Source organism: Phodopus roborovskii, unplaced genomic scaffold (assembly GCF_943737965.1).
Source record: "Phodopus roborovskii unplaced genomic scaffold, PHOROB, whole genome shotgun sequence".
Classification (NCBI taxonomy): domain Eukaryota; kingdom Metazoa; phylum Chordata; class Mammalia; order Rodentia; family Cricetidae; genus Phodopus; species Phodopus roborovskii.
Genome location: NW_026126563.1, coordinates 22,366,657 through 22,388,951, shown reverse-complemented (window position 1 = coordinate 22,388,951; position 22,295 = coordinate 22,366,657). Strand labels below are relative to the sequence as shown.

General features: G+C 36.1%; 1 protein-coding gene across 3 annotated transcripts in view; it reads left to right on the top strand.

The window, feature by feature from the left end:
• The window catches only part of Nol4 (nucleolar protein 4), a 274,575-nt gene that overhangs the window by 57,956 nt on the left and 194,324 nt on the right, over window positions 1–22,295 (top strand). For all 3 annotated transcript variants that reach the window (XM_051202069.1, XM_051202068.1, XM_051202070.1), the window contains exon 2: window positions 6,974–7,123. In XM_051202069.1, coding sequence (XP_051058026.1) covers window positions 6,974–7,123 — 150 coding nt within the window. The remainder of the gene's footprint in view (window positions 1–6,973; window positions 7,124–22,295) is intronic.

Here is a 22,295-nt window from a genome sequence, read left to right as displayed (position 1 = left end):
AAATTAAATTTTCATTTGCAAGTGGTTATAAATTGGAGATAGCTCTGGGTTAGGGTTGGAGGTATGTGTAAACTTCTTTCAGATCTATAACCCAATCTGGTACAGTCCCATGCAGGCCCTGTGCATGCTGCTATAATCTCTGTGAGTTCATATATGTGTCTGTATATAGTTTTGTTTCCTTGGAGTCCTCCATCCCTTAAGCCCTTATACTCTTTCTGCCTCCTCTTCTGCAGGGTTCACTAGTCTCTGAGGACAGAGATTTGATGGAGATATTCCATTTGTGGCTGGGTGTTCCAAGGTCTCTCACTTTCTGCAATATTCTTTGGCTGTGGTTCTTTGTAATTTTTCTTATCTGTTATAGGACAAATCTTTTTTTTTTCTTATTTTACATATCGATCCCAGTTCTCTCCTCCCTTCCTCCTTTCCTCCCTCCCTTCTTCCCTACCTACCTCACTCCTTTGCCCCCAGACCATCCTGGAAAAATCTTTTTTGATGATCTTCAAAGACATTGATCTTTGAGTAAAGCACATTATCATTAGGAATCATTTTATTGCTAAAATTCCTTAGTAGAACACTAATAGTTCATTTTACCCAGGACCTCTGGACTATATAGTTTCAGATTCTGTGTTACTCAGGAACATTAAGTATGGATTCCATCTTATGAAGGAGGCATTAAGTCAATTCACATATTTATTGGTTACTTCCACAAGCTTTGTTCTACCATTATTCTATTGTATCTTGCAGGCAGGTCACCATTGTATATGGAAAATTTTATAGCTGAGTTGGTGTTTACACTTCTCCTTTGGTAGCAAGCAGAGTGTCTTTGGGTACCAACAGAACTAGCCTATAGGGATGAAGGCTATTTGTAGGCAACAGCTTGACTTCTCCACATTTGATGAATTGTGAAGGCATGTCTTAAGCAATGGAGCCTTGCTGTTAATTTGTAAAGAGCAACCTGAAGGCTTGGACATAGCCTGGTTATTTGGGGGTAACCATGGGAACCCTTTGGCCAAATATTCAATAAGGTGTAACACATTTCTAGTACTGGACACTACATTTGGTGACAAAATATTATCATGTGAGGGCGTTCCCCCCTTAAATTTTGTTTTTATTTTTATTTTACTTTATTTTTCCTCTTTCCCTTTTTAACACTACAAGCCGTTGTGCATATATTATGACTTTCAATTTTGTGTTTTTATGGGATTCTGAGTCTGCAATCTGTTTCTTGTGCTTTTTCTTAAGCACTTTGACTTCTGATTTTTGTTGTTTTTACATTCTAAAGTGTTTATTTTTGTGTTATCATTATATTGTATTTTGAATCACATTAATTCCTTAGAGGCCTGCTTTTCTAAGGAGAGACAGAAAGAGTGGAATCAGATGGGGGTGTGTGGGGAGGACCTGTGATGAGTAGAGGGAGAAGAAATGTGATCAAGATATATTACATGAAAAAATCTACCTTTAATAAAAGAAAAACAAAAGAATCAAAAGCCTTGATGATGACCCCCCCCAACACACACACACATACAAGGAAGGGTCAACAAATAATTGTAGAGGAAAGTGAGACTAAGAGAAGAAATACACAATCAAGTGTGTAAATGTGGGAAAGAGATTTTTATATTAGAGAAACTTAACCGAGAATATATATCCAGAAGAAAGTACATATAATTAAACTGAAAAACTTGATATCCAAATGTGCAAAACCTTGAATTATCTAGGAAGTGCAGATGTTCATCAGTTATTGACAGGGTATAACTATCTTTTCACAAAAATAATTGTGTTATTAGTATTGACTAAGCATACTTTTTGCAAAAAATTATAATATACTGATGTACTAATTACTTTATGTTGCTCCAGAAATAAAATGCTCCAGAAAAAGCAAAAGTAAATGCTGCTACTGATATTTGTTCAAATTTGTGTGGACTTGGTTTATCATTCCTCTAGGGTATATATTGGTGTTGACCAGATAAGATAATCAGGCACATCTGTTCAATGAATGTTAAGTTACTGATGAATTGCCTGCAGGGTCACTGTATAATTTAGCATTTTTAGTCAACATGTATAAGGGTTTTAATGTCTCTAAATCATCATGTCTTTTCATATGAGGCAAAGCCAGTAAATGGGAAGTGTTGTCCCAGGACTTGTCTGATTTACATTCCCTGTCACTAACAGAGTAACGTCTTTAGAAAAATCCTAGTAATTTCTAATGTCAACTTTTTTATTAATTATCTGAGAATTTAATATCATATGTTTCAATCATATTCACACACCCACCCATGGTTTCTCCCTAAACCATGCTTTCATTCCTTTCCACACAGCTTTTTGTGCTCATATTTATTATCTTGTAAAGCCCATCTAGTCGAAATTGTGCTGTCCATATGCTTTTGAGTTACAGCCATCCACTGTATCATGCTCAATCTGCCAGGCAAGTGCCTCCTTAAAGGAAGTTGACACCCCTTCCCAACAGCTCCCAGTTGCCAATAACTCCTTGGCTAGGCATGGAACTTTATGCCCACCTCCTCTCTTCATTATGGGATTCCCCCTGCTGCTGCCTTCCATCTCACCATAGGAGCACTGAGATTACAGAAGTGTACCACCATGCCTGGCTTTCATTGGTTCTGGGCTAGTCCTCAGAATTTTCACATTCAGCAATTTACTCCATGAGTCAACTCCTCAGTCCCTCTTTAATGGCTTTTAGTGTTACCATAAAGCTCCCTATTAAGAGAGGTTATGGAAGAGAGGCATATAGAAGAAAAGGCAGTGTTCTGAATGCCTAACCATGGAATGTTAACAGCCAATCAGAAGCAGGAGGAGAGACTGGTTTTCCTCCAGGGATTCAAGATAGAATACAGCTTTATTGACACTTGACTTTGGACTTCTGATGTGCAATACTATGATACAATCAATTTATGTTTTGTTAAATAGTTATATAGAGCAATGACAATGTATTCTCAGGCAACTTACTCTTTAATATCTCTTTCCTGCACTAGACAGTAGGTATCATCAAGTACTATTATATATATATATATATATAATTTATATTTATATTATACACATACTAATATGTACATATATACACATACATAAATATATCACATACATACATATATGTGGTAATTCTAGTAACTAACACAGGACTTGCTAATATTTGGGATTTTCAGATACCTGACCAAATAGATAAATAGGTTATTATTTTAGATTTAAGCAGATAAACAGGTTTTATTCAAATGAATCTGGGAAAGAAAACACATTTATCTCCATTTGTAAGGTTATACAAAGTGTACATTTGGTTATTTGGCAAAGAAATAGGAGTAAATTTATACAAATTATATGATGTGGAGAAAAGCAGATAGTTTCATGGATGGCTTTATAGATGGACAGAGTTAGAATTTGGATTTATACTTAGGAGGATGGATATTCTCTGAGGATGGGAGATGCAGGCTAGCATGAGACCTCTGGGACCAGTTGTGCTTTCTTGGACACTGCCCTTTAAGCTGTGTGTGTTTCCAGAAGGGTCACTGTTGAATTCTGTGTAGTCTTTGGTCTTGTGTCCTGAGGCAGAATGATGTTATTCTTGGGATCCTAGTATAGAAGGGTTGTCCCAGGGCTTTAAAAAAGAGCTATGAGAAAGATCTGAAGCCAAATTAGAAACTGTCAGTATCACAGGTGATGTGTGATGGAGCCTTCACAAAGAAGAGTGATAAAAGACCTGGCAGTTGAGCCTACTATGCTATCTCATATATGACATCAAATAAGCCTGATGCTCCAGGCTCTGCCACATACGAAGCCTACAGCAAACTGCACATGCACAAGTAAAAGGTACAAAAAAAATTAAGAAGCAGACCTGCTTTTCATTTTGCAGAAAGCTCAGCCTGTTAGTGTTGCCATCAGAGGACAATCTTTCCTTTGACTCATTGACTGCTTAACACTTTCACTTGTTGTAATTGCCCTACCACGGAATTATTTTTGATTAAAGGTGGATGTAGACAGATTTTTTTTTCATGTGGGCTGCAAGCTCACAGAAAATGACAAAAAGACTTATTATTAATTAGGCCAAGTCTGTGGTTTACACTTGTCCCACTATCTCTTAGAACTTAAATTAACCCATTTTTTATTCATCTTTATTAGTCACATGACTAATGGCTTTTACCTCGTCAACTGCAGGTCTTGCTCACTCTGTGTCTGGCTGGTGACTCTGCCTTTCTTCTTCCAAGATTTTTATCTGTCCCTCCTGCCTAGTTATTGGCTTCTTAGCTATTAGCTTTTTATTAAGCAATCACAGTGACATATCTTTACACAGTGTAATCAAATATCTCACAACAAATTGATATTAAAATTACATTATTTCCCCTTTCCTCCTTTTCCCAAACCTTGCCTGTGTACCTACACTTTTTTAAACAATTAAAATTCATGCTTTTTCAAGGCAACCCACCATATGGAATGGGCTTTAAAAAGCCAGATCATGTTCCAGGGATAGATCCTGGCCCCACTGCCAGGGTTCCCACAAACAGACTTGCTCAGCCTTGACGTGTGTGAAGGGTCTTGATCCTGAATTAGCTGAATGTCCAGGCCTTGTTGATTCCCCAGAAGAGACCTTACCCTTTCTGAGGAATGGATAGGGGTGGGTGGGGGGAATTGGGAGGAGAGGAGGCAGAAACTGTGGTTGGTATATGTAAAAATGAGTAAAAATTAAAATTCATGGCTTCTTTAAATATATATATATATATATATATATATTTATATATTCAATTTGTATTATGTTACTTGTTTGTGTATACTATCAGAGCTGGCCATTAGTTGAATAATCAACTGGTGTACTTCATAGTGTTTTCAAGCAATAATGGCAAGGGAAGGCTGTATTATGCCAGGTTATTTTTCAGGGTCCAAATATGAACATTATGTGTGGGTGCTCATTCATGTTGTGTGTATACATGCAAATGTTGGTGTAGATGGGTTTGTAAAAACAGGAACACATTTTCTGCTGCAGTCATATAAGATTAACTTTTTGAGTGGAATATTAATCTTTTCTAGTGTTTCAAGCCTACCATTTAATATGATTTAGCATCCATTTCAACTCTTTATTCTTGGCTGGACATCCCTCAACTGAAACATAAAAACCTCCTTATATGTCAAGTTATATTTCTTCCACTGAGCTCCTTGAATAGGAGATGACATGATGATCCTTGGCATGCCTATATGACCTTAATTATATTGTAATGTGATTATTAAACTGGCAAGTGCTGCCAGCATTCAGACTGGATCACATGCTGTACATACTTGATTTCACTTAGTGCTCACAATGTTCTTGCGAAACAGCTTCTATTGTCCCCATTTTGCTGTAAAAACTTGAATTTAGACATGCATATGCAATTTGCTCAAAATATGAAGTTTTGTTTGGGAGATCCATTGGTCACACACTGGCTATTCCTTATAACAGTGGTTCTCAACCTTCCTAATGTTGTGACTCTTTAATACAGTTCCTTATGGTGTGGTGACCGTAAAATTACTTTTGTTGCAACTTTATAACTGTAATTTTGCTGCTGTCATGAGTTGTAATGAAAACATCTGCTAAGCAGGTTATCTGATATGAAACTCTTGTGAATGGGTCATTGGATCCACAAAGGGGTTCTGATCCACAGGTTGAGAACCTCAGCCTTAAAAAATGGCTTTCTAATTTTTAGTACATCTGCTACTCAGTTTACAATTGGAGAGAGATACCTTTTATTTCTCAAGTTCACTGTTTGGAATTAGAGACCCTATATTATTATCTGTCTTTTATTTTCTAAATACAACAGGCATGACCCATTAACTCAAATACTGTTTGCATGGATTGAGAATTTTCTAGAGTAGAATTACTACAGAAAAAATTACCAGGCTCTAAAATGTAATTCATAATTTAAAAATTATGCAGATGGCTAGGAATCATTATAAGAACTCAAAAGATGGAGAAAAATGACTCTAGAGAAATGTTCAGAGACCTACAAGACTGACCCCTACTAACAATTTGAGCAACAGTGGAAAGGCTACTATTAATGCCATTTCCTGATAATGAGATTGATGACTAACTTATTCACCATAATAGAGCCCCCATCTACTAGCTGATGGAAACAGAAGCAGACACCCACAGCTAAACACTGAGCTGAACTGGAATCCAGATGCAGAGAGAAAGGACCAGACCAGACTGAAGAAACCCATAGAGACAGCTGACCTGAACAAGGGGGAGCTAATGGGCCCCCAGGTTGATACCTGGGAATCCAGCATTGGACTGACTCAGATCCCCCGAACATGGGTATCAGTTAGAAGGCCTGGGCAGTCTAAGGGACCTCTCACAGTGGAACCAGGATGTATCCCTAGTGCACAAAAGGGCATTGGGGTCACATTCCCCATGGAGAGTTACTCCCTTAACCTAGAGGTAGGAGGGAGGGCCTAGTCCCTACTCCAAATGACTTGACAGGTTTAGATGGCCCCTCTTGGAAAGCATCACCCTACATGTGGAGTGGGGGATATGGGAGGGGAGGGTGGTCAGGGGGCATGGGAGGGAGAGAGGGACAGAGGTAGGGAGAGGAGAGGGAACTGGGATAGATATGCAAAATAAGAAAAATAAATAAAAAAAACAATCAAAATGGAAAATTAAAAAAAGAACTAAAAAGATGGAATTGATGGGTAAATATGATTTACTTCTTATTAACCATGGTTTTCGCTAACATTTTATAATTCATTGTGTGTAATACACTTATTTATGGGATTTCTGGGCATGGTGGTTCTGTCGGAAGCAGCAGATCTGAGAAATTGAGTCCAGCCTGGGATACATAGAAAAATCGTGTCTTAAAAGAAGAAAGAAGGCAAGAGTTTTCTTGGAGAAGATTTGGTTCATTTTATCAAAATAGTTTGATTTAATCAGCCTCATCTAAAACTCAAATAATTTCATTAATCTTATGTGTTTTTGTTTATTGTCGTTGTTTGGTTTCATCTCCAGGATGGTGTTGGAGTTGATGAGAAGCTGTCATTAAGGAGAGTGGCTGTGGTTGAAGATTTCTTTGACATCATCTATTCCATGCATGTTGAAACAGGGCCGAATGGAGAACAAATTCGGAAACACGCTGGGCAGAAGAGGACTTACAAAGCAGTAAGTGGAGGAGGAGAGAGGAGGCATGTGTTCTGAGTTTTGTTAGTGTGTTTCCTGTTAACATGAGTGCAAAGGGATAGTAATGTCTCCTATTGAGCACAGACTAAGTCCTTATGCTATAGTTTATTATTTGATGTTTCAGTCATGGGATCACAAGTCTACTATGTAAACTTTAAACCGTTTCTAGAATTCTTACGTTATTTTCTCTATATATAAAACATAATATTCTCAGTCAAACACCTATAAACAGGAAGAAATATTAGAAGTATGTATTCAATATGGCATAACATATTAATCATGTACTGGGAGATAAGAACATTTTTACAATCATTAAAATTTCTTCCATCTCTAGTTATATGAATGTGTTTTCATATTTCCTATCCATTCTTATAGCAAATATAGATTAAAAAATTTACATATTTTTATGTTATTTTATGTCTTAATTATGTTAAACAGAATGATAAAATGTTATTTTCATGTACTGATGCCCTTGAGTATTAAAAGCTAAAATATACTATTTTGTTCTAAGTAATGTGAAAATCAAATTTAATTAACTATTTGATAGTGGAATATATGTTCTTGAAATGGAATTGGTTGTTTCAGTTTTGAAATTACTATTTGTACTCTAAGTTTGATATACACATTTTAATTTACCCTTCACTTAATTAAAATTTTTATGAAACCATATTACTATAGATATTTCACCTTTTCTAGCAAAATTGGAGGGTAAATTATTTTTTGGCAATAAGAGCAAAGTGTCCATTATAAGATCTTTCTCAGCAGTGGGGATGATGTTCTTTTTATGAATTCTTACTGAACTTCGCTTTTGGCTACCTTGATATGAACTGTTTTCAGCTATCTTGATACCACAATATCAGTTTGGATCCATTTTTTTTTTCAGATACAGAAAAATGTGTGAAATGCTCAAAGTTTCAAATACAGGTACATATGTTTGAAAATTAGCTCTGAGCATAAGAAATAGCTTCTTTTCATAACTATTTTTTTGCTATACTGCTAGGGTCATATTGAGTCTTTATAGCTGCATAATAACCCTTAATACAATGTTGTTATTTATCCCTCCTTCTATACGGTTTTGTTTCTTGGCTGTTTCTAAATTGCATGGTTTGTGGGCAGGCACTCGTGTAAGTTTCCTTACATAACTCTGCCACATAAACTTGCTTCTGATTTATGCACCCAAGGAGGCATTCTTATCATGACTAACGAAAGTGACCTAGCATCTTGGGATGTTTTTATGTAGACTAATATCACTGAATATACTCCTTCCTCCTGTCTCCTAAGCCAGGGCTATTCTTTAGGTAGTAATGGAAAAATTACATATTGATATACTAATATAACTAACTGTAGACTCTTAGGATAATGCATTCTCATGAAGTAGCTATGTGCACTTGACAGGATTTTGTGTGTCAGGAATATATAAATTATATCATATTAAATGGAAAGAAACAAAATTAAATGAAAATATGGGGGGAAGTGCCTTCATTGTTGGGAGTGTGGTACCAAAAGCAACTTTAAAATGAATTCATCAGATATCTTAAATTCAGGCAAAAGCATGAACCAACAACAGAGCTAAGCTTTCACCCCATGTTTTCTTAGGTGAACGTGGATAAGGATAATCTAATTCATGGTCATTACTCATGCTAAACATTTACAATGAATTTGTTATCGTGTTTCCCATGCATACAATTTTGTATCCCTATTTCATGAAAGCCCTTCTGCATTTTGAGGTTGGGAAAACAGCCCCCAAAGCTAAAGCAGCACCTTAAACTTTGTTCCTCCTGAGAATGTCTTATTGGAAGATCCACTACTTCCTCTCATTTAATTATTATGTCCACATTAAATCTTTATCTCCTTGTCCTAACATCCAGGAAAGTGCTGTATAGCTCCAGCTCTTCCTCGTTCTGCCTCTCAAATGAATTTTAATTAGGAAACATTTCCATTTTATACATCTGTAATTCAATATGGAGAAAATTCTGCAGTATCAGTGAAAGTGTGCACATGACTGTACGATGAGTTGAACGCAATGATAAAAATTAATGTAAATGTGCAATTAATGGAGCATGAAGCTAAAGTGCAATTAGAAAGAAATGGCATAGTGCTGTTAGAGTCAAAGGCTGTTGGGCCAGAACTCAGTTCTTAACAGTACCAATGGCTTCATTAGCTAGAAACTTTTCGCATTATTAACAGTTCCGATTAGAATTCAGTTTTTTTTCTTCTAACACTTTAGCACATAGAGCATGCATGGTTGTGTTTATTGACCTTTTTCTACCCCTTTCTACATGGCCAAGAAACCATACTTGTACAACTAATCATAAAAGCATACCATGTGTTAACAATATTATCAATAGATTTAGTGGTCATTTTATTTACTTTGCCTTTTTGCAAATATTCTTTCTATGTTTCCAATCTGCAGGAAATGGTGGTCTTTTAATATAGAATTAACTGTCGATTGCTGTTTGGTTTTCTATTTGCAGTATGTCATTACTTGAAATATCTAGGCACTGTATCAATTACAGTTTCAATCTAATTTGGCCATAGAAAAATTTGGAAGGTATACAGTCTAAATTATGAGCTCTGAAAATCCACAAAAATGGCACATTTTGGGAATAGATTGGGTCTTTCACAATTATTTAAGTAGTTAGTCATTACTTTTCAGGATGCTCTTTTATTTGAATACATTTATTATTAACAGTTAGCATTGTATGTGTTTCCTGTAATGTATTTGACTATAGTCAACTTTTAAGCATCTACATTATCATAATGGACCTCTTTAAGTAGCACTTGTGCTTGAGCTTAAAATATATCTTTGTAAGGAAAATTGAATGCAGAGATACATTTTAGGGATGTGCAATATTACTTCAGAATTTATGATACAATAATAGTTTTCATTTATAATTTAGAACATTGTCCTGTGCTTCAATCCTTAACTGTAATTAACTCTGACCTAAATGATTCTTCAGTGAACACATCACTGTCCTCCAGCTGCATTTTCTTACTACCATTTCATTAGAAGCTGAGCATGCTGCTTTCTCAGAAATGTGTTTTAATTTAGGGCCTACCGGAAAGACAGGGTTATCTGTGTGAGAACATCTACATATGTTTGTGTGCACACACATACAGAATTTGTAGTATGAAACAATTAATATACATTTACTACTCTCTCTCCCCATATATATTTGTGCCAATAAATGGCATTTCTTTAAATTATGGTAGACAGCATATGCTATATAGCAAAAAGAAAAGGAAGCACTGGGAGCCAGGCAGCCATAGTTCTAAATTTCAGAGTTAACATTTATTCGCTGTCTGTGGTGCTATAGGCAATTTGTATTTTCTTTGAAAAGATGCACTGCCTTTGAAAAGGCGTACCGATGTGCATGGTGGAGTAAATGGCTTTTCATATATAAAAGGCTTGACAGATGTTGACTTTGTGGTGAGTACTATGTTTTTCTGTTCTCAGCCAGTTCCTGGGCTCCTACTAGGAGAGTATGCAGGGCAGGTGGCCTAACTTAGCTCTCCTGACACAGGATTATAGGGCCTTCCATCCTTTGCTTTGCTTGTTCAAAAGTACAGGTATAAAGATGGCAAATTTTCATATTTTAAAGATTAATTTTTGCTTAATTTTTCCTATGATGTTTTCATCTTAATCTTCTGAAAAATATTAAATCTGACTTTTTAATATGTTAAAATATAATTTTAATAAATATTTGATTTAATAAAATATGAAATCTTAATGTATTATATTAGCTTAATAATGGAGTTCATTATAAGTTTGTGCATTTGCATAATGTATTTCAGTCATATTTTACTGTCCATTATTTTCTTTTGTCCCCTCCCTTTTTGCTTTAGTATCCCTTTTTTTCTGTTGACCAGCTGAGTTCCATTTGGGTTGCTTACAAGAGCTTCTGAGGGAGTTGTTCATAGGAGCACATATGTGCTCATTATTAGCTACACTGAGAAAAAGGAAGTCTCTCCCCCAATCATCAATCATGAAACCTACTCTTTAAAGACTTGCTCTCAATGGGAATGGAAGATATTTTTTTCTAGAGAAATAGCCTAGAAATAGCACATTTATGCAGGACTTCATTCCTTCTCCAATCCTTTTCTGACAGGTTTTAAGAGAAACACTTGCTGTATTGTATTTCGAACATACAGCTCTCAAGCTTTAGTTCACACCAGTTTTGTCCTGTACTAAATACCTGATGTTTCCATGGATCTACCTTCAAAATGGATATTTTGAGATGAAAGCATTAGATGAAAAATCAGGAAAATTAATTACATTCCTTAGAAAAAGTTCTTTGTATGTGTGACACACTAATAGAATAGAGAACATGGTGTGTGTGTGTGTTTGTATCTATGTTTGTCTCTGTGTGTGTGTGTGCGTGTGATAGAGAGAGAGAGAATGGATGAGTGTATATCTGTATGCGTGTGTGTGAGAATGTATGTGTGACAAAGAATGTGTTTGAGCCTGTTTATGAATATGTATGTTTGTGTGTGAGGAAGAAAGAGATATTTCTCACTTTTCTTAGTATTTTTCATCTTTTGCCATATATCCAATATAATAACAGTTTTCTGCTGAAGTAAATACAGGACACAGGAGATATACTGTGAGTCTCAATTAAGTTCATAACTTTAAGCCATAGTCTTTAACTTGAAAAAGAAAATCAACATAAAATAATGAACAAATTAACATCCTGCTTACATGATCTAGAATATATTATTTATTTACTTTTTAGAGATTCAAATGCATTGATATATGTATTTTAGTTTCCTGTATGCACACAGACACACAGACACAGACACACACACAAACACACACACACCCTCTTATACACACATACACACCGGTATACATACCCATTCATACTGGGGTGTTATCCATTTTGTTCTGCATACTGGAAAAAAGCTTAAATTTAAAAATCACACACATAATGTTACATCCATTTTGTGTGTATGTGTGTTAAAATAGTCTGTCTGGGGACAGCTGCAAGTTATTATTTATTCAACCCAAGTAAAACGTGTGAAAAATCCCTAAGATGGGGGAAACAACTCAAAAAGAATCAATAGCATGGTCATTTTATTCATCTACCAGCAATCCTAAATCAGAAGGTCACCATGCTTCACTTATCAAAACTGACACATTGTAACCTATGACAGTACAGTGGCAGAGACGTCACACAGATTTTTGATATTCTGGAGTTATTTTTGTTGGCCATGGAGATAGTCAAAAGATACAAGGACTCACAGAAGCAATTTTATCATTGACTAATATCACATTATATGTCATAAATTAATTTCTTGTTAAATAATAAAGTTCAAATGAATGTTTATTGAAGGAAATCAACCTGTGTGAGAATTTCCATTAACTCAGTATCTACCAAGTAAATTGCAACTTCAGTGCACCCTAGTGGTGAAAATGAGATCCTGCAGCTTTGAAAAGTTCTGGGAGTGGTTATGGGATTCCTGCTCATTTCAGAGGCTTTCCATCGTACCATTGTTGTGCTAAATAAAACCCGGAATTTCTCAAGAAAACTCGTACATATGTCTAATGCTTACCTAGGTGTTGAATTGGTAAGGGCTATAATTACAGGCATTAGCAGGACATAGAGGGTTTGGGCAAGGTAATAGAAAGAATGTTACCAGCTACAGTGCCAGGCAAATTTGAGTCTACATCGTGAAAGTTGGAAATTCTGTGTTTACTTGGCATTTGATTACTTTGAAACTACTGTTCTGAGGACCATAAATTGTATATGTAAAGATTTTAGTACAATGCTTCAAAACTGTAGTCATTATTAAAATTATATGAATATTTTTCTTCTAAAAAAATAAAGCATTCCTCATGTGGGAAGAAGCAAGAGAAATAAATGTTTTCAATTTAAGTGTATGATGAAAAGTCTGGTTTGTGTCAACTATGCTTCACAGTGAGCTATAGCCATTACCTCCCAGCCATTTAGGCATTTCTATCCCTGAACTGAGAACGGCTTTCAGGGTTATGAAAATTACTTGTATAATTTTCACGATAAATGAAAAATACATGAGTTTTTAACCTAGTTCTTCTGTGCCACTCCTTGACCAGCTCTCTCCCCTCAGGACATGTCTTCTCATGGTCAGTGGGCATCATGCAGTATTTGAGCATCACCCAGGCACTGTCATGATCAGTAAAGATATCTGTAAAGAAGACAAGACAGTGATTTAGATGCTTCTGAGAATTTGAAATTTGTACCGAGTATTTCCTTTTTTTTCCTCTTTGGTATGGGACATGTAAACAAGATAGCTATTGCCAGATAAGTCTAGTGGGCAAATAATTATTAGTATTGTTAGTATAGTATATGCAATATAAAACAATATTCGTCCACGAAGAGATGATGGGGCAGAGAGGTGACATCTCTGTAAGTACTCCAGGCCCTTAAAAGATTCTTCCTCAATATTATGTTTCAGCAATACAGCCCCCAGGCATGATGGCAATCAAAACAGTTCTGCATGGAAAACTCACCTGTGATCATAGTGTGTACCCCAGACAGGTGACATTTTCTAAAGGGAACCATGTGATAAGTTCTTTATGTAGTGTCTCCAAAAACTATTTTTCCAGATGTTGAACAATGAAAAGAATGCAGACAACACATGTTGCCTTCATGGTACACTCTCATCCTGCCATGCCCTGAATCTCCCCTGTATGAGTAAACAAGGGTGGTACCAATGGACCAAACTCATTAGCAGACCCTCAGAGCCAAAGATTTATTTATCCAGTCTAATGTGTATGAGTGCTTTGCTTGCATGTATGTATATGCATCATGTATATCCATGCCCACAGAGATCAGAAGAGGGCAACAAATCCCATGGAACTAAAGATAAAGGCTGTTGTGAGTTGCCATGTGGGTGCTGTGTATTAAGTCCAGGCCCTCTGCAAGAACAGCAACTGCTCCTACTAGTTGGACCATATCTCTATCTCCTAGAATTTGAAATCTAAATGACATGTTTTTATAGGCTTTACTTTTGTTTTTTTTATGCATGTGTGTGTCTGTGTGTAGGCATGTGCATGTTAGTGTAGGTGCTTGTAGAGGACAGAGTCACCAGCTAGCCCTGGAACTGGAGTTACAGGTAGATATTAGCCACCTTTTGTGGGTACTAGGAACTGAATTATAGTCATCTAACAGTACTCTGAGCACTCGTAACCACTGGACAGAATCTTCAACACTAAACACCATCTGTTCCCATCACCATAACATGGCTAATTTGCCCATGCTGGGTGGCTACAACAACTGTATATTTGGTGTGCATGCACCCAGGAAATAGGTGCTGCTTTCTGGACTACCAGAAAACAGGAAGGGCACAGGCTTAGAGTGCAATGATTGCAGGAGGCCAGGAATGTGATAGAGAACACTAGACTAGGGAGAAATCTGTCTAGCCATAGTCGATACAGGACTGTATCATATTACTGTATCGTATTCTACTCACTCCTCACTGGACACAGAAGTATATTTCCCACTCTTATTAAATAAATGATAGTGCATTTTATTGCAGTCATTCATGTTGTTGGGAATTCTATAAACACTGGCTTTGCTGAGTCCTATTTTCGTTCAATATTTAGGGATTTTTTCATTTTACTATTAGGAAACATGTATGAACAAACCCTTTTCCAGGACCCATCTGCTCATATTTTATTCATCTAGTGTCAGAATTCTCTTTTACAACAATCTGTTCCTAGAAGCCCAGTAGCCCTCAATAAGAACGAACACAAAAATGGTGCTGTTCACTTCAGGGAGCCACCTTTGTTTTATCTGAACTATGATAGTGTCACATGTAATTGATTATTTTAATTATTGTAAAACAAAGCCCATTATTGTAAGAAAGGAAAAAGATAAGAAAGCTCTTGGGTCAGTAAGGTAGGAGAAGAGCTGCTAGGTGGGTGACCTCAGTTTGATCTCCAGAACCCTTGTTGAAAAAGAATAGTAAAGCTGAGCAGTGGTGGTATACACCTGTAATCCCAACACTATTAGGCAGAGGCAGGCAGATCTCTGTGAGTTCAAGGCCAGCCTGGTCTACAGAGTGAGTTCCAGGACAGCTAGGGCTGTTATACAGAGACACTGTCTCAAAAAAAAAAAAAAAAAAAAAAAAAAAAGATTAAAAGGAAAAACAATAAACTTGTGTAGTGTCTCAGTTTTTGTTCCCAGACTCAGGGTGCACATACAGATGGACTCTCAGGCCCTCTGTCCAGCCATCCTAAACTACTTGGTGAGTTCCAGGCCAGTGAGGGAATCTGTCTCTGAAAGGGGTGGATGACACCTAATGTTCTCTGGGATCCACATATTGTATGTTAATCTGCACATATGTAGATGAACATGCAAATAGAAGAGACATTTTCTTTATAAAGCAATGTATCTAAATTTGAGGTATAATGACTAAAGTGAAGTTATTTCCAATACAAAATACTTACTGAATCACTTCATTTCTCCCTTGTCTTTGCTTTTCTGGGTAGGGTGATGTAGTTCAAGATTCATCTGCCATGGCTCAGGGATGGTTCTTCTGTGTTTTTCTCTGGTAGGCTCTTGAGGGCTTTCAGTAACTTTATATGTCTCTGCAGAAAAATGGCACTATTTTTTTTTTTGGCCTCTGTACCACATGCCATTATATATTGCATTCCACACCACATTTGAAGCATTTGCCTTAAATCTTCAAATTGCTTTTAGCTGTCTGAAAAAATTACCTGAACTGTCTAGAAATATTCCATTCCTGCTCACTTTAGTCCTCTATTGGCTTTGCCAACTTTCATTTTAAATATGGCCACTTAGCCCCACCTTCTCTTGGCACCACACGTAAGCTTTTGGATAGACGGATGCATGCTTTGCTTGTCAGCTAGTGCTGCTTTCACATTTTGTGGAATATCCCATTAGGAATTATCAAGACACTTTAGTGGGCTGCATAATTAAAAATAAAATGAATACTAGAAACAATCGACCATGTGCCATGAATGTGGGATATGACAGTTTATAGTTTGAAGTATATGGTTTAAGGTTAGAAAATACTGTTTCACAGCAATGTTGTAACTTAAGATTTCCTCTATTACTTCTGCACACTTTGACTCAAATTTCTGATCTCATATTCTCAGATGTTCCTGACCAAATAATTTATTTTAAATTTGAAACAATAAATGCCTTCAGCTGGAAACCCATATTTTCACATGTCAAATGATATTGGATTGCTTATGTTTTGTCTAGCAACCTTATTTGTGTTTAATATTCAGAGTCTGGAGAGATGGCTGTTCTTCCATGTGACCTGAGTTTGGCCTCAGACCCTCCATCAGCTAGCAAATGACTACTTGTAACTACAACTCTAGGAGATCTAATGCTTTTATCTGTCCTTTATAGACACCCATTCAAGCACAACATACACATAAAGACATGTATACACGCGCGCACATGCACACACACACACACACACACACACACACACACACACACAATTAAATAAACAAAAGAAACAAACAAAAAAAACTAACCCTAAATATCCTAGGTTGGGCTAAGTCATACTTCCCTGCTTCATCTAAGTACAAACAGCCTAGGGACTGATTAAGTTACAAGATTAAATGTAGAAAATGATTTAAGAAAGAAAAAATAAAATGGGCTGTAAATAGCAAAGTGGAGAAATGATAATAGTCTCAAGCCAGGAGGAGCAAAGCTAGTCGTTCTGTAGGACTGAGAGGAACAAAAACAAAACGTGAGAGCTCTTCACAGGTCAGCAGTTGTGGGTTAGGATGGGTAGGCTGGTTCCGACATTAGATACACCATGAAGACATAGAAATTTAGTGGGTCAGCAGCTGAAATAGTTCATTTGGGAGAGCATTAGACTGAAGAAATTCAGTGGGTCATTAGCGCAGATTTATAGAACATAGAGACACAACACAGCACAGAAATTCCAGGAGTTTTGAAGCTAAGTACAAGGTCCCCAGTGAGCACATTTTGATTGGCAGGTTGGCATGCCTGACTTTTGTCCTAATTGCTTGTGGCTATTTCTATATCTTTCACTTGGCAGACATTTCGAGTGAATCCCCATCAAAGTAGCTCTCAAAAAAATCACTGCAAAATTAGTCAAGTAATTACCAATAGGTGATTCAAATAATTTGACCTATTTAGTCATATTAGTTCTTGGAACCTTATCTAGCAGCATTAGCTAATAATTACAGTGATTATCCATTCAATAAGATAAAAAGCAACTGCATCTTAGCTGAGTCCTCAGTTTTATATGTATTCCTTTACATTTCCTTACCAACTAATTACTTCTGTAGCAGCACAATGGTGTATATAGCTGTTCTCTTCTTAGCATCTCCATTTTGTAAGTATGTCAGTTTTGTGGATGTATGTCATGTATCATGTAACATTTCATTCTTCCTCAAATGTGCGAGTACCATAAGTGCTTTTTGTCTTAAGTCACTTCTATGAAATATTGTGCTTTCATGATAAGTAAAATAAAGGTCGAGAGACTTACTCAATAGGCAATGCTGCCCACAGCTGAGGTCTCTTTTCTTTAGACAGGATTCTTTGTGTACACCACTATATGTGACTTTACAGATATGAGTAAGATTTGTATTTATATATTCTTTTCAATTCTACTTAACTTAATTAAAAATTTGTTTCAACAGCTGCATCATCATATTATATACATTGCAGGTGGTTTTTACAGATGTTTTTTCAGAGGAAGAGAAAAGAGTTTCACTGGGAAATTATTATGTAATTTATTCTTCACCAATTATGAATAATGTAAAGAAAATTACAGAGATTTGATCTCTATAGGAAAAGTTTTACAAGGACATGATGTGTAATATTGGGGGAAATTTGTGATTTTCAAAGGTGTTAATTCCTATTGTGTAAATTAATGTAGAGAGAAGTTTTTTTATAAATTAATGTGATTATGTGAAGCTTTTGCCCTCTGGCTCAGTATCTGAAAAAGGTCACATCCTTCCCACACATCATGCCAGCCACTTTGTCACTAATGCAGCTCAGTGGCAGCTCAGTGGCAGAGTGCTTGCCTACTGTGCCTGAAGCCCTTGGTTTGGTCATTAACACTGCAGAGAAGGAAAAGCCACCTTCCCACATGAGTGGCATTAGGATTGCTCTATTCTAATGGTACATAGTCACTGGTATACTTGGGTCAACATGGTACAATATTGAGTATACAGTCTTGTGAGTTCTGTTTGTTTCCTATAAATAATGGTCTGTGTTCACAACTTACTATGCTTTAGCTCTATTTCAGCTCATGCATTAACTTCAAATCTTAGGCCAAGCTTCAAATCTTGTTATCTAATCAGAAAAAGACTTTATTCTCCTTTATTTTTTTAACTTTTAAAATTAGTATTGTTTTGGGTTGATGTATAAAATGCTGGTTTTCTATATGACAGTTTCATACATTCATAAATATTTGCACACACACAAACACACATCACATTTTCCTCCTTATCTCTATTGTCTGCGCCTCCTTTCTGCTAGTTTCTTTCTGCTCCCAAATACTAGCTTTTCATGGTTTTGTCAAATATAAATGACATGTGCTTATTGAAAACTAGGTAAAAATACATAAAAGTATGGAAAAACATGTTGGGATCCCTTTCTCAATACATTACATTCCCCTTCTGTTTACATGCCATATATATGCATAAGTACATATACACATATATCTAGTTTCTGTGTATGAATAGACACACACATTTGAGTCTATTTTGCTTACAATTTTCCTGCAAGTTACACTAGTTTATTCTCTGTGTCTAGATATACATTTTCCTTATCCATTCACCAGTTAACAAGTCTTGGGTTGGTTCCCCATTTTGTCTGGTTTGAATAATGCTACAAGGACCTCCATGCTATGATGACTTTGATTCCTTCAGATATATAACCAGCAGTGGTGTAGCTGGATCATACAGTAATTCTAATTCACTTACTGATGGATTTTCATACTGATAACATTAGTGGCACGAGTAACTACATAGAGTAGACCATTTGTGTAGACAGGTTCGCGTTGACCTTCATCTTAACAGCATTTGCTGTAATGTTTTCTTTCTGTTTTTTGTCCCTGTAACAAGTACCAGGTTATGCTGTCCTATTATCTGTGTGCATCTTAATCATGAGAATGGTTAATTCTTTACCATTTGTGGACCTGAGAACTGTGTGCTGATGTACAAGATGAATATTCTTCTGCTGAAAGGAGACATGTAGTTCATTTGATATTAGAGAAAGATGATTGGCATTGAGAATATAATCATGGGACAAATACTCTCATTTCAAATTCCCTGGTATAAGTTTTTCTCAGTTTCAGTATTTTGTGTCCTGAGTTAATGAAATAAAGATGGATTATACAACCATGAGACACAAAGTCAGAAAACTTCAGCAAGACAACTGCTTGTTATTAAATGAATAAATTATTAAATGTTAATAAATGGAATAACAATTTATTATTTAAATACAAAATTCAAATATTTGAAAAGTGCATGTAAGGGGCACATCTCAGTAGGTAAAGTGATTGCCCATAAGCAGGAAGATCTGAATCTTGGTCCCAGCACCTGTGTGAAAAGCCGAATGTGTGGATGCGTTCCTAGAGTTCATTGCTAGAAAGTAGGAGTTGGTGGGAGCCCTGAGACTTTCTGGGTCGTCAAATGGATAAGCTAAAGTGTCAGTCATAAACTTATCTCAAAAAAATAAGTTGAACAACTATTGAGGAAGACTCTTGATACAGACCTCTGACCACCTTACGAGCAATTAAATTAACATAATTTTAGGTAAACAGTTTTGGTACTGTTTGCTGCTGAGTTTAGAGGATGAATTCTGCAAGTTGGTTCACTTATAATTATTTCTTAATTTCAATTCCTTGTGGTAGCTGACTTTCTTCTGCCTACATTTTACCTGGTTGGATGGGAGATCATTAGCACTTGGAAACTGCTAGCATGACTTATGACTTTTAAATACTGCTTCTCTTCCTAGCTATAGGGCATTGATTGGCAAGATAGAGTGCCCTTTTTCTTTTACTTATAATACTTGTCGGTGGACTTCTCAAAAATACATTCACAATTGTTAGTATTTATTTTGTTTTGTTTTGAAACATCCCAAGAAAAAAATCAAAAGAGACCTTTTTACAGCTTGATCATTCATTGATCTGATCTTGTAGGTGGGTCAGTTTGCCATTATTTTTCAGAGTACTTCTCTGGATTCAACTTGAGACAGTTATAGCCACCTTGAGTCATACCTGCTGTGATTGTCCTTGAGCAGTCCTGGCAGTTTTCCACAAATACCAAACACAGACATCCATTTGAGTGTAGCTTTACTCGACTCCAGTACTAAAAATGGACCTGACTGTGCTCTGTTATCTTCAATTAAACCAAAGGTATACACCGTCTTAGATAAAGTTACTTGTGTTGATGAGTACATTCTGTTTTCCATTCTACCCCAATTGTGGGAATTCATTAGCATTTCCACCCAGGGCCATGCTTTTGTCACAAATATGGCTGCCTCCTCCTTTGGTCTCACAGAATCTGGGAAACAAGTCCTATGCACTTCAGTTCTATTCTTCAGTTCATATTTGTGAGAAAATTGTGTTATTATCAGGATGGATACCCAGCCTTTAATAGTTTGGTTTTGTTTTGTGTGCATAGGTTTTTCATGTTTAAAATTGTGTGTGTGTGTGTGTTGTGTGTATGGGAATGTATATGTTGTATACATGTTTGTACATGTTTACCTCCAGGTAGAGGCCACAGGCTGACACTTCTTCCTCCCCATTGTGTATCTTACTTTTGGAGACATGGTCTCTTACTGAACCTCCATCTCACAGGTTCTTTCAGGCTGGCTAGACAGCCAACTCAAGAGTTCTTGCAACACCTGCCCAGTGATGGAAGTGTAAATGTGCACTGGTCCCCAGAATTCTACAGGAATGCTGGGGATTTGAGCTCAGATTCTCATGCTTGCCTGGCAAGAATTTACTGAGCCATTTTACCAACATAGTTATAGATTTCAATTAGAACTGTTGTTATTTATCACATGAAGGGTGTTGGGGCTTTATTGAACTGTCAGACATGAAGAATACACCTCATGCCAAGAACTCATCTCTGAAATGCGTTACTATTTATGAACACTCATTTAAAGTTGACTTAGGGTTTCAGAAATTTCCTATCAGCCAATGTAAATAGTGCTTTCATTGGCACAGCCTTTGCCATCTGTCCCATATTAGCTCAGTGAAGAATATCATTGGAATTTAATGTGAATGTCATTCAGTCTATAAGTTACTTTAACTTATAGACTGAATAGTTGTTTTCATAGTTTTCATTAATTCTGCCCAATCCAGGATGTAAGTAATTACTAACAATTTTTGTCCAGTGCCTTCTTCAAAAACATTAAAACTTGTTTTTTCAGATTTATTGATGTATAAATAAATGACAAGTTGTTGTAAATATTTACAGTTGGTAACATGATATCTTGGTATACTGGTCATTGTGAAATGAGGGCTATCATCAAGAATCTTCACAGGGTATAAGGGCAATAGAGAAAGACAACCTCCCACAAGTTTCTTTGTTGAGAACAGTAGTTAAATGTCTTCTTCCAGGTTTCTCTCATGAGGGAGATCTGTGATCTATTCATCTCCCAATACCACAGCAATAAGAACTAAAACATATCAGTTTGGACATAATGCAATATTCAGGACACAGAAAATCATTTTTAAAAGCTGTATATTTTTTTATTTGAGTTCTTCATATATTTTTAATATTAATACTTGTACATATACATTGTACAGGCTAACTCTTCATTTTATTCATGATTTTGATTTCCTTCCTTTGAAAAAATATCAGTTGCAATTTAATTTTTTGTTTTGGTTTTTTGAGCTATAGCTAGAAAGCCATCACTCATTTTCAAGATTTGTACATATATTTCCTTTCAGTATTTCAAATTATTTAGGTCATTTAAATCTTCCATTCATGTTGAGATGATGTTTTAGAGTAGAATAGGAGTGGCCTACCTTTTTCTTTTGTACGTCTCATTTTCTATTTATCATTTATTAAAATAATTATCCTCATGTACACTCTTGGCTCATTTGTTAAAGGTAAACTTATTGTAGTCTATAGATTCATGTTCAGAATGTCTTGTTCCATTGATCTGTCTGTATATTTGTGTTATTGTCAGGCTATTTT